General features: G+C 40.8%; 1 protein-coding gene across 1 annotated transcript in view; it reads right to left on the bottom strand.

The window, feature by feature from the left end:
• LOC139128372 (solute carrier organic anion transporter family member 3A1-like) overlaps positions 1 to 13,722 on the bottom strand; it is a 34,373-nt gene that overhangs the window by 6,602 nt on the left and 14,049 nt on the right. The window contains exons 2-3 of the mRNA XM_070694157.1: positions 1,491 to 2,270; positions 1,047 to 1,304 (exon numbers count right to left, since the gene is read on the bottom strand). Of these exons, the coding sequence (XP_070550258.1) occupies positions 1,047 to 1,304; positions 1,491 to 2,091 (859 nt within the window). The 5' untranslated portion in view covers positions 2,092 to 2,270. The remainder of the gene's footprint in view (positions 1 to 1,046; positions 1,305 to 1,490; positions 2,271 to 13,722) is intronic.

The raw sequence follows: 13,722 nt of genomic DNA, 5'->3' as shown, positions 1-13,722 counted from the left end.
TCTGGCAGAAATAATATGTAAGGATAATTTGTATCAGCGTTAGCTTATCAGGTCCAAAAGGTATGGAAGATGAAAATACAGATTCGATGGCCAAACGTATGCAATTATTGTCTTGCCCCACCTGTGAGATTTGCAGCGAGTGTCGCAATCACTCGGAAGTGTTCTTCCAAGTACTTGGTGAAGAATGTGGTTGTACCGCCGACAATGGCGGACTCCAACGCGTTGCCGATAGCAACCATCATAAAAGCGATGTTTACAAATAGACGTGTGGCACTTGGAAATTCTAAAGTAAGAAAGACGACCGACGTGAGGATTGAGATAGAAGTTGTAACGGCAGTGTCTAAATTCAGATATTACGTGAAAATGCTAAGCACGTATATATTTAGAAATGTTCGAGATTCAGAAATCTATATTGGCCTCTTAGCGCTAAATCAAATGTGCGAGACACAATTTCTTCTATAAACGCCTCCATCAATCTGCAGAGCCTAAGTGTGTATGTATGTATGTATGTATGTATGTATGTATGTATGTATGTATGTATGTATGTATGTATGTATGTATGTATGTATGTATGTATGTATGTATGTATGTATGTATGTATGTATGTATGTATGTATGTATGTATGTATGTATGTATGTATGTATGTATGTATGTATGTATATGTGTGTGTGTATGTATGTATGTATGTATGTATGTATGTATGTATGTGTGTATGTATGTATGTGTGTATGTATGTATGTATGCATGTATGTATGTATTGAACAAACATACATATGTATACACAGACACAGACACAGACAGGCCGACAGACAGACAGACAGACAGACAGACAGACAGACACAACACACACACACACACACACACACACACACACACATATATATATATATATATATATATGTGTGTGTGTGTGTGTGTGTGTGTGTGTGTGTGTGTGTGTGTGTATGAAACGTATTTCACTTTCTTAGTACATATGTTCTTGATGACTGACCTTTAATCCGAGAAATTATTTCTCTCCCCATCTCTTCTTCGGACTTTTCTCCTTATTGTCTTTTCCTAGTTTCACATCCTTGGGAGTGGGCAGTCTCTTCGGCAGCAAGGAGGAAAGGTATGGCGGAGAAAAGGGTCAAAATACCGTTGCTGAGGTATCCCATCCACCACGCTCCGACCCAGCGAGCGTCATCGGGGGTAAGCTCCACCTTGCTGGCGTCCATGGTGTCGATGTCGACGTAATAGCTGACGAAGAGAGAAGCAAATGGGAAACCGGCGACAGGTCCCAGTGGGTACATCGCATACAGAATACCTGTGTTAAGACAATATCCGATAATTTTTATGTATGTTTTCACTAAGCTTTGTTTCATCTTATAAACGTTGAGAAAATGTTGTTTTTTCACATTTTAATTCATAACAAGGTTTTAAGGAGTACTTTGGCTTCAGTCATTTAGTTGTAACTATATTCTAGGAATTATTAATGCGGATAGTTACATACCTAAATACATAGGCGCCTTCTTTCGCACCAGATGGTCGTCCAGGTAGGCTGTCCCAAGGGTCAGAATTGGTGAAAATCCTGCACCAATTATGGAGTGTCCAACCAGTAAGATGATGTTGGTGTCTCGCTTTTGGGAACTCAGGCTACCCCCGTCTGCCGTATCACAGTCAGACTCGGGTGATGCGCTGCCATTGGTTCGTAGAACGCAGAGTCCGTCTGCATCGGAGACATTCCCGGATGTACCACCCGCCTGGCCGTAATCATACGGGCCGTATATGAAGTGTACGCTCGCCACGAGCAATGTGCCAAAGGCTGCGAAGATGATGCCAAACCCGATCCATCGCGGTCTATGGTTATTTTTGCCTCCGCCGAAGTATGTGACGAAGACGACAGCGACCATGGTAGCGACGTCAAACATGGTCGCATTCAGACCGATGATATAGCTCGGGAGGCCGTACCGTGTCTGAATGCTAGTGATACCGGTAGCAAACACTCCCCAGCCGAAGGTGTTCAGAAATGCGGCCACGCTTAGGGAAACGAAGGCGACGTTCACGTTAGCAAAGCACTGAGACATTGCGGTTTGAACTTCCAAAATCCACATTTCTGATCATCGTGAAGCGTCGTCTCATCGGGATCAAACTCATGTTTGTCATTGCTGGACACATGGAGGTAGGAGGTAGAAGAATGATCTCTTACTACCTCCATGCCGGACATCGCTTCATCAGCGTTGACGGCGTACTCCTCGCCTTCTTCCTTTTGGTCTTTTCCGATGCCATTGTCCTGAGAGAGAGAGAGAGAGAGAGAGAGAGAGAGAGAGAGAGAGAGAGAGAGAGAGAGAGAGAGAGAGAGAGGTCTTTATATTTTACTGAGCTTCTCCTTTGCAATCCGGGTAGAAACTTTGACTTGCACACAAATTATTTGCATAAACTTTAGGATCGAGCTCTATGGACTGCGTATACATGATCATACAGTGCTCCTCGTGTACACAGCGTGCGAAATTCACTCTAACCCGATGGCCCGAGGCCAGCTGTTTTCATGCCGGTAAAGTAACTCTTGAAAGATGTCCTGCTGGTCCTACAGACGCTGGCCTGTAACTCTCCTATATGTAATGAAGTTTACCTGAATGTTTTGCTAAGCTGAATACCTGACAATTTATTCAAAGATACGAAATTATTCAATCTTTCAAGAGCTTTGTAAAACGTGAAATTCGCAAATAAAAACTGAACAGACAGACCGGTAGTGCATCAAGGCGAATGCCTCACCTCACGCTCTGTCGCGAGAGTAGTGGCGCTATTCAATATCTCCTCATATGTTGGGTTCGAGATCTCGTTGCGGTCGCCTTATTGTTCAGCGTATTGACCGTGTCGAGGTAACCTGCTCGTCGTTTTCGGGCTAGCGAGCAGTTTACCTCAAGTGGTGAGTTCAAGTGACGCATGGCGATTGGTAAAACGTGAAGTATGTATGTGCAAGCATTTGAATAGTAAATAGAAAAGAAACGAAGGAAACTTCACGCATTAGATCTACCACAAATATCGAGTGAATCATTGCAGTTTGTGTTATTTTGTGTGAAATACAGGGCAAGACGCAACTGAATCGCACAGAAATCTTGAGGACACCGCAACATTTATTCATTCATTCTGACATCCAACAGGCATAGCCCAATAACTGGATGCAAACAGAGAAAAATTAAAACATGAAAAAAGACAAATTACAACATGCAGAAACTAATTTAAAAAAGGCACTAAACAAGTAACAACAGAGACTGACAAACATCAAAAACTCTCGGTAGTAAAATGACTATCAGCAAGAGATAATAAAACAGATGACACTTGTGTTTTAAAAGCACTAAGACTGGTAAACAAATCAATATCAAAACGATAGACACTATTTAAAAGTGACATTGCCCGAGACGAAAAACAATATTTAGACAGGTTAACGCGGTGATTTGGTATCCGGAAAAGGTCAGAAGACCTGAGACGCCTTGGGGGCACAAAGAAAGTGAAGGAGCTATTAATATCTGGACAATCGGTAATGAAATTGACACACTTGTGAATAGACCAAAGATCTAAAACTTGACGACGAATAAAAAGAGGCGAAAGTTTAAAATAAGAACATAATGTAAAATAATTATCAACATTGTACTCCATACACATTACACTTTATATATATGATATCGGATATTTACAGCTACTAGACAGTACAGTACCGAAAAAGTAGGATTGTTTGGTCAGAGATGTGAGGTGGTGAAATCTCCTATATAGGCTACTTTACGGACTACGGAAGTGGGGTTTGGCCAGAACACGGGCCAGATCTGTAACGCAGTGGAAATCCCGATGTAAATCGTTACTTACCCACGATTTGACAAGTAGCATATATATAGTATCGTCTGTTATAGAAGTTGGGCTTGGCCAGATCTGTAAGATGGTAAAATCTCCGATATATTAGTATATCAGATATTAACCCACGATTTGACAAGTCTAGAATCGACTAGTATCGAAATTAGAGTCCCAAAATCGCCGCAAACATCGGCGATTTTACTAAGACATAGACCAGACGTGCAGAGACATAGGCAAGTTATTCTAGTATCGATATTAGTTATCGGCGTTTCGAGACGCAAGGCAAGTCATTCTGGTATCATCGAGTATCGATTATTAGAGTCCAAAATCGCCGATATGTATCAGCCTGAGGTAAAACATTTTCATTTTCACCATTGTATTAGCTACTAGGGAGCCCTCTCATTCACACTCTGTTCCACCTAGAGTCTGAGCCACACACTACCGGCTCTACGCTCCTACAATGTAAGTTTCACCACTATAAATAGTGTATTTCCTTATCAGTTCATCTTCTTTATGTTTTGCAACTATTATATTGCGTATTGTATCCATTAATTTAGCAACCACTATACTGTATTCATTTTTACCACTTCTGTACGGCTTTCACAAATAGCTTTGTTATCTTTGTATTTACGCTTTGAATATGTTTTCTTTCATTTGTTTAGTGCCCTGAAGGACCCCCGTGTGGGTTCGAAACGTGGGCTTTAGAAATAAAAGGAGTGAATGTACAACCAGAGACTAAGAGTGACTTGTTTATTTAACAAACTCGTAAAACATCGGCAATTTCACAGACCCGTCATGCTGCGACACAAGGTAGGTCATTCAAGTATCGTCTAACCTATCGATATTAGACCCGAGATTGTTATGTATGATAGAAATATGTTGGACATGAAACTTCGATACTAGATTGTCCGATATTTAAACATCGTGCAAAATCGCGCCTTCATTGTGATTTGACCTCATGGTCATTTGCCTTGGTCACCTATAAAGAGTAAGCCTAATTTTTTGTTATTCGTCTTCTAACGTGGGTTTCGACACATATGTATTGACTCCATTTGTGTGTAATCCAGTGTTAGTGGTGCAAAAACTTACCCATGATCGGAGTTTTTGGTCCTTAGCTTTTCCGTGTTGGCACATATTTCAAGCCCACGCTTTTCTCAATGTTAGAAATATTTGTTGTGAAAGGCTGTTTTCAGAAATAAAACGTTTTATGTGATTGTTTTTAACCTTTCGCTGATTTCATATGTTTTTTTGGCACTGAGATCAGTTGCCCAACTTTTGGTTTTGATAGTCATCATTATTTGCTTTCCTTTAAACGAATTTAAAAGGGCCTGACACAAAAAACAGTTCGATGTTAGGATGTTGAAGTTGTGTCAAATGTTCTAGGCCATACTCAGCGCGGTTAAAAAATTGCAGTATATTTGGATTTGACCTGAGGATCGGACCATGCAGTTAATGTTCTTATCATATACCTACATTCACGTGCCTGTAGGCAAGGGCATCATCAGTATTTCGATCATGACCACCAGCCCGAGGGCAGGCAAAAAACGTGATATTGCCCTAGCTCTCATGTGTTATTATTTTTATTACACCGAACAAGCAAACAAGCAAAGGCCCAAAAACACAAAGACTTCTTCGAGTACAGTTCGTCTTTATGAGTCCGAACCTCAGCGTAAAATGTTGTCAGTGCCGAGTCTATAGGGTTGCCGTTGACAGTTTGCCGATCTCCTCGGTTGGCCGTATCCAAATTTGCTTGCTTGCATAGTCGCTGAACACAGAAAATGCATTCCTTGTTGCCATTTTCGTTCGTTTTCTGTTTACTTGCATCAAAATATCGTCCAACTGTGCCGGTGACAGCTCTGCATGACGTTTCGCATAGAGGATGCGCAGTAAGTAAAATGACGTCATCCATGTAATATCAAACGCAGAGGGCATCGTCAAGTTCGCAGAGGGCATTATCACGTTCTTTTACATATCACGTGAGTCGTGTTTAACCAATGACAGTGCACGCTGAATGAGTGAGGTGTAATAAACATCAACAATATATATATATATATATAGATATATATATATATATATATATATATATATATATATATATATATATATATGTAAATATATTGTTATATTTTACATACATTTATATTTGAAGTCATTCTGTGTTTTAATGAAATGTTGGCATGTCAGTTGTAAGGAATTTCAAAGTGTCAATCTTAAAGTTTGAATACAGTACATTTTGATTGAGCTGTGAATGTATTTCACACTTTCTATGCTTAACCGGATGTCCTGAACTGTTGTACAGAAATGGATGTCAATCATGAATATCAACAGGAAAAAGCAGTTAACTTTGATGGGTGTTAAGACTTGCCAGCCATCCAATTAAATCTCCTGGGGAACAATAGAGAGGCATTTTAGCCAAATCTGATGTGTGCAGAGTCTGAGATGACCTTTTCTTGTAACATTGATATTTGTGCATGTTGCTTTCTCATACTTAATTCTCATAGAGAGAACAGAAAGTATCAGGAATTTGTCATGCTTTTCATTTGAAATGCAGATTTCATAATAGTACACTTTCACTTAGCAAACATCAAGATATCTCTGGCATATATCTCTGATTTATTAAAGTATGGCGCCCGAAGGGCGCGGAGAAAAAATGGAACATCCTGATATCTCTGATATATATGTCTTGTATATCAAAGTAATGCACAGGAAGGGTGTGCTGAAAAATGTCTGATATATTAACGTAATACGCTTGAAGAGCACGCTAAAAATATTGAAAGTAGTAAAGTAAACGTGGACAACTGGGATGAAGTAAGAATTTTACACCCCATTTTATTCATTTATCTACATGAAGCGAAGGAAAAATTAACCATCCATGTAACTAAAGTATGACCCTGACCTATATACGAACTCACGCACGCGCAGCAGTGCATTGTCCTGAACTAAGCGGGGAAATTCCCTGCTGAGCATGTTTATACACGTTCCGAAGGTGTACGGGAAATTCCGTGTGAGTCATCACACCATCAAACTAGCCTATATAAAGGACCCCCGTTGTCAGTCCGGCCGGCCGGTCGCGGAGTCTAGCTGATGTTGAACACGAAGTTCCTATCGGTGCGAACTTGTTCACCCGATAGATAAAATTTTAGTAATTTCCTCTGAACTTAAAATGTGACGGAAGACCATTACTTCAAATAATATGAGACGTTTCAGATGAATGGTACTGATATCTAAAGTGTTCACTCTTTTATCTCTACGTACAAATGTAGTTCCTAAGTCGTTCTCTATTCTATTCCCACCAACAAAACATTCAATACTCATTTCCCCTCCCCGATCTTTATCAATACTTATGATAATATCACAAGTTGTTCTGTTATCTGTTTTCATAGCATAATATCCAACCAAATCGTCAAATTCATCTCCAGTAGCTAACTTTACACATCTAATGAGAACTGTACCATGTTGAAGTATTTTCATATTATCAGTCATCTGTTGATTTACAGTCTGTAAAGTGAGAACAGCTGCCTCATCACCGACACTTTTAAGACCCAGTTTCTTTAAAGTTGTGTCCCAAAATAATCTAACTGGAACTCCGCTAGCTGTATACGAGCAATAATTCTCCCCCTCGTTTATCCACCTTCTTAGTGTATTATCTGCCTTCATTATTGTATTAAGAGGACTAATTTTAAGATGAATTGGATACCAAGAAGTGCAATGTATGGATTCGTAGGAGTAAGCCAACTACGAAAATCTAACACTTATATTATTTGTTTACATTGCTATCAAAATAAATCACATTCGGAGTTCCTGGTGGTTCAGCAACACCTCCTGCAATTTCACTATCCAATATATCTAAGATGTTACGCGGCACATTATAAGGCATGAATTTCTGACTATCCCCATCCCATGTCAGAGCAAAAGGAGTAGAATCATTCGAAGCCTTTGTGGCGTCAATTACAGTTTCATCAATGTCTTTAAGTTCGGAAAATTCTACAGCATGTTCGTGGGGTGGCGCCGCGGCATTGGCTAAAACGAAATATTTTTCGCGGTCTTTATAACGAAGGACGTAATCCTTATTATGATTAGCAGCCATCTTAGTATTATTGTTAACTTTAACATCACTCAGATCTTCAAGCTCAAGATTTTGCATACGAATTGTACCTAGACCGAAGCCACTTGGATCAGACATACTCCGTAGGGACCTATATACAGTGAAAATAAAATATACCTTGTAATATACAATACACAGTCATGGCTTCAGCTATAGGAATGACAGTTCCGGTGCTGTATTAAATGCAACGGCATTCACAGGAGGAAATATTATCGGACAAAAGCTTTCTGGAATGGTGAGCTCTTATTGAAGAGAAAATTCGACATGATAAAGCATTAGAAAAATTTGAACATGATCGCAACGTCTGGTCAGAAAAAAGATTACTCCAGGCTGACTGGGAAAGAGAAAATCAGGCAAAGGATGCACATGCTGCGGCAGAATTAAGAGATACAGATGCAGAAATCCTGGAAGAAGCAGAAGCGGTGCAAAGCAACTCTACGTCAAGTCCAGCGCAAGCGTTAGCGCAATTCTCAGATTATTATCAACCCATCCTGAGCAAAAGAAATATGAAATGATATATATTGCTGGAGGATTGGTCGTGGGATGGTTTATCTTCCGATAGGGTTACACCGGCCCCGCTTCGGGACTACAATAATTCAATACAAAAGCTAATTGGCCAGTTATTGAAATCGATCATGTTCCCATCCTGATCTGTTATCCAGATACGCATTGAATTCATGTAATCTCCCCCTTTTCTCAATGGCATAGAAATTGCTCCGTTTTTAAAATCGTAAGTAACCTTTTCACTTATTTCTCTCGTATCCCGGATGGGAAGTATTTGTAAACAGTTCGATACTTTCCCCTGTATGTATCCTCCGGAGGCACCCGAACCAAATGAAACATAATTTCCAGTAACATCGACTACATCTGAATGAACTATATATTTAGTGACTGTTAAGAAATCCACTTTCTTCGGACTCATAGTACTTTTTATAACTGGTTGTCCTCTGGCTTATCTGAAAAGCCAACGACGTTGGCGAAGCTACCTGTAGCATTGAAATAAACTTTAACATCTTTAGCCAAAGTTAGAAGAACGTGGTTTGTCGGCAGATGTTTTTCAAATTAATTTTTTGCTTCAACCCGATTGCTTTGTTTAACGTATCGATATTGTAGTTACCTGGACGTATTGATTTAGTCTTCTTCGGTTGGTCACCTTCTTGATATTTTATTACATTATTCGTCGATGTTATGTTATGCCATGAATTATATAGTCCGCACTCTAGCAGTCTTATCTTCGTAAACTGTGTCGTGTCAATACAAGGGTAAAAATTAACAGTAACAGGTTCACCTGTTTTGCTTTCAATCCAAATGATCATCGTTGTACGTTGTATGTATATATTACTAAGTATAAATGTTCGATGAATATTATTATTATTCCGAAGGTGCCCATTACGAAGTATAAGGTTCTGCAGGAATATTTTTCTGTTCAAGGAGATCTTTGGTCGCAACCGCGGCAGCAGTCGCACCGCCTAATTTTGCCAATCGAGTCAAATTTGGACGACTTGGATCGCCAACCTCTATTTTCAGAAATTTGCTGGAGATCATAAGATATCCCATCGCAAGTCCTGCGATTACAATACCATCGTACATTGTGTTTACAACTGTTTTAATATCCATGATTGCTGACTAGTATATAAAATAAAAAATAAAAATAAAAATATGGGAGTTAATCCATCTCATACAATGTAGAGGAGCTGGGAACACCCCCCCTCCCCCTCCCCCTCCCCTCCTCTCGGAACCCCTGTCGGAACTGTTCCGGATGGAGCTGCTACGTGCTCTGTTTTTTTTCGCTTTCTGTGGAGGATCTTCCGGACGGAACAGGGGTATGTCGAGCACGCCCCCAATATAGCCCTAATGCAGTCAATGAAACTCCCACAATTCCTAAAACAAGATAACATTTATTATACCACGTGAATTATTATCACACTGTTCTTTCATTGTAGGCGTAGGTCTGCTACCGCATCATATCCCCTCCCCCCTCTCCCCCCCTCCATTGCTTTTAGTTTCTTCTCCCTGTTTGCCTGTTCCATTCCGCTAGTCGCTTGCCTGAAGCAACTCTCCCTGGATGCTTCGGCGGTAACGTCACTTTCTCTATGTTGCGCTGTGTCGGAGTCGGCGGAGCCGTTTGCGGTGTGGGGGTCGTCGGCGGGGCTTCTGACGGAGTCCCTGGCGGAGCCGTTTGCTGAGTCGCGAAGTTGAATCCATTTATTTCAGGTACTATATTAAACCCGATTTTTTAAAATTTAAATGTTTACCCGTAATTAAACCGGTGGAAATTAGAGCAATCAGGGGCCCCCACGGTGTACGCTATTCCCCCTGATAATCGTTTTATTTCACTGTTTAGAATAAAATCCTTTTAAGATCAGTGGCATAGTTATCTCGATCATCGATTGGGAACTACCTGACTGATTGCACGGGCTCCTAGATCTATGAAACTTTGAGTGATGGTATCACTTATAAGAGAACTGTATTTCGCTTCATAGACTTTAAAGGCTCGTGTTATGAATTCATCTTTCCACTTTTCCACTTCTCTAACTGTAAACTCCTTACCAAAAAATAACTTACTTTGACCACTTGCGATGACACAGAGTATTTTTTCACGTTTTGTCTCTATTATGGATTGATTATTGTCCGAAGGCGCCGAAGCCCTTCGGAATGCGCTGCCATATTTGCCGCTGCTGATGACTTTATTAAATTCTCCATTGTTTGCAGTATGTTATCTATTCTTAGTAAAAATAAAAAATTCGTTTAAACCTGAATCCGAAATAAAGTATTAACATAGTCTGGAATGTTAGTACCCCTAACAGAACCGTACCGACAGGGATTCCGACAGGGATTCCGGGAAAATTCTCCTCCATTTAAATCTATATGTATATAGAAACACGAATAATGAGTACAGACTTATTCCCAGTTGCTTTTCAATTGAATAAGACGAGCATACCAACAGTACAGCATGCTGATATTCCTTCCAAACCGGACGGAGGAATAAAACCTATTCTCATGGACTTAGAAATATATGTAACGCCGACAGATAAATTTACTTTTCATCCACGGGATGTGTTCAAAGATAACGTAATCACTCATCGATCAGCGAAAGAAAGTAATGTCTGGCTGGGCGGACCAAACATGAAATACTGGGACCAGCAACTGAATTTCGCTGTATGGTGCAGCACTACTGGTTGTGGTATATCATTCGCCCATCTCTTTGATAAGAAATTTCCTCCGCAAATACGATCATTCTGCCGTTTCCATGTATATTTTACAATACGTCGTATCCTTCATGAAATGGGCGTTGCACTTCCAGACGATACCCCCACCTTCAAAGCCGGCGACAATCCATACAATCTCGTCCAATATGAACTTCTATGTACAGAATTTGGAAATATAAGTCCAACGAAGTCCGACTTTCGTTATCGAAAAGGTCAAAATAAAGGTCTTGGTTATGGATATGAATATTACACTAATCGTGGCCTGTTCGACAGCCAAAAGCGATATACAACGGTCATGACTTTTTCCTCTCCGCCGACGGAGGCGTTTTCTATACACATACCATTTTTGGAAAGAAAAAACATGTACTGCCCGACAAAGACAGACACACTATTATTTCTTCCGAAATGATGGATCGGAGGGACAATACAATAGTTTCATTCCTCTGAAGGGAGACTCGGGACTAACAAAGGCCGGTCTCGCCCGCCTCAATGAAAGCCTTGAAGCCTACGTATATTGCATACTCGGCGCACAAGCAAATATTCGCTAGTACCATAGTGGGCGATACTGGCAGTGCAGAGCAAGTCCGAAAAGAATTCGGTGTTCTCCTCGAAGATGAAATTCGTAATACCGACAAAGTAATTAGTTATAGGCGATATCAAGACACAATAATGAATACTGGCGTCAAACTTGATATGGCAGTCTCACCAAATTTACTTCTCTTACCGTCTGAGATGGTCATTCTTTCGGGCCCGGCAATCTCGGGTTATAATAATGAATTGCAATACGCAACAGAATCTATGTCCTTCGGGGTGAATGGTGATATAAACACGGAAGTTCGAGAAAGTGCTGTACATGAGATGGAGGGGGAGGGGAGGAGGGGGGGGATCCTGTGAAGTGGCAGGACGAGCCCGGAGAGTCACCTCACAATGACACGACTCGGTCCCCTCCCCTCCCCTCCCCAGAACGGGCAGCAGCCGTGACCAGCGTAGACCCTATTCACGAATATGGTAAAATTGGTTTGTTATCTTTAGCAATATTCATTACTATTGTAGGTACTGGAATAAAGTCACTAACTATATAGTTCATTCAGATGCTGTCGATGTGACTGGGTTTCATCTAACTCGAACCAGTAACTTAAAAGAACTAGAAGAGATTCATTAATTTACAGTATATAGATCCAGAGGAAATGTCAATATACGTACCCCACCATTCAACATGATTATAACTGGACCGACATATTCTGGCAAAACAGAATTTATGTTGGACCTCCTCACCGGTCCGTACTTAAGGAAATTCGAATATGTGATATTCATTTGCCCAACATTCATGAATAATAAAGCGTATAATAGAAGATTCATTTTCACCGATGATAATGTGTTTATATTTCCAGTCGGACTCGATGCAGTGGATGATACATTAACCTACGTGCATAAAGAATGGGCTGGAACGAACACTTTAATAATCCTCGATGACTGCGCCTCGTCCAAAGATATGAAGAAGCGCAGTAACGTTTTAGTCCAACTTGGTTTCAGCGCAAGACATGACGGATTATCTGTCTGGGTTCTGACTCAACATATACTAGTATTAGTAAACCATTAGGGAAAACATACAGATGTTAGTACTATTTTACACACCGAACAAGATAGACAACAAAACTATTATAAAAGAATATGGAATGGAGGTGTCAGAACAGGAAGCCGTGGGCCTAATCAAGCAATTGAAAAGTAGACCATTCAGTAAACTAGTATTTCGTTTACGGAATCCGTACGACATAAAATTATTCGTATAATATAGCAATTATGGAAGCTGAAGCCGAAGGCTCCGCTGAAGGCACTCTTAGAGAATTATATTACAACCCGAAAACTGGTTTTGGAGGTGTACAAAAATTGTATGACGCAGCACGGGCCAGCGGACTCCACGTTACTAAGAAAGAGGTGCAGGACTGGTTAAAAACTCAGCTAACTTATAATCTACATAAACCGGTACCTCGTACTCGCGGGGGGTGTTCGGGCGGGAGGCGCGTTTTCGTAACATCGGTGGACGAGTTTTGGCAGGCGACCTCGTGGAATTCCCTCCCCCTTCGCAAAAGAGAATCATAACATTCGATACATGCTAACAGTAATCGATGTACTCAGTAAATATGCCTGGGCTAGGCCAATACAGTCAAAAACGGCTGATGATACGTTGCAGGCGCTACAAGACGTGATTAAGAAATCCGGGAGAAGGCCCGACAAACTTCAGACAGATGAGGGGCGGGAATTTACTAATCGAAAAATGCAGGGGTGGCTCCAGGAGTCAGGCATTCATTGGTTTCACACCTACAGTGACAAAAAAGCTAGCGTCGTTGAACGTTTTAATCGGACCCTCAAGACGATGATGTGGAAATACTTTACATATAAACAGACACGTTCCTGGCTCCCCATTCTACCCCACCTTCTCGAGAATTACAATAACACCGTTCACGGAAGTATCAAAATGAAACCCAGGGACGTAACAGAGGAGAACGATTGGCAGGCATTTTATACACTATTCGGTCCTGAGTTGGCAGCCGGGGAGCCAACCCTGAATTCAAGCCGGGAGA

The sequence above is a fragment of the Ptychodera flava genome, unplaced genomic scaffold (assembly GCF_041260155.1).
Source record: "Ptychodera flava strain L36383 unplaced genomic scaffold, AS_Pfla_20210202 Scaffold_51__1_contigs__length_905262_pilon, whole genome shotgun sequence".
NCBI classification, from domain to species: Eukaryota; Metazoa; Hemichordata; class Enteropneusta; family Ptychoderidae; genus Ptychodera; species Ptychodera flava.
This window is presented reverse-complemented; position numbering and strand designations above follow the sequence as displayed.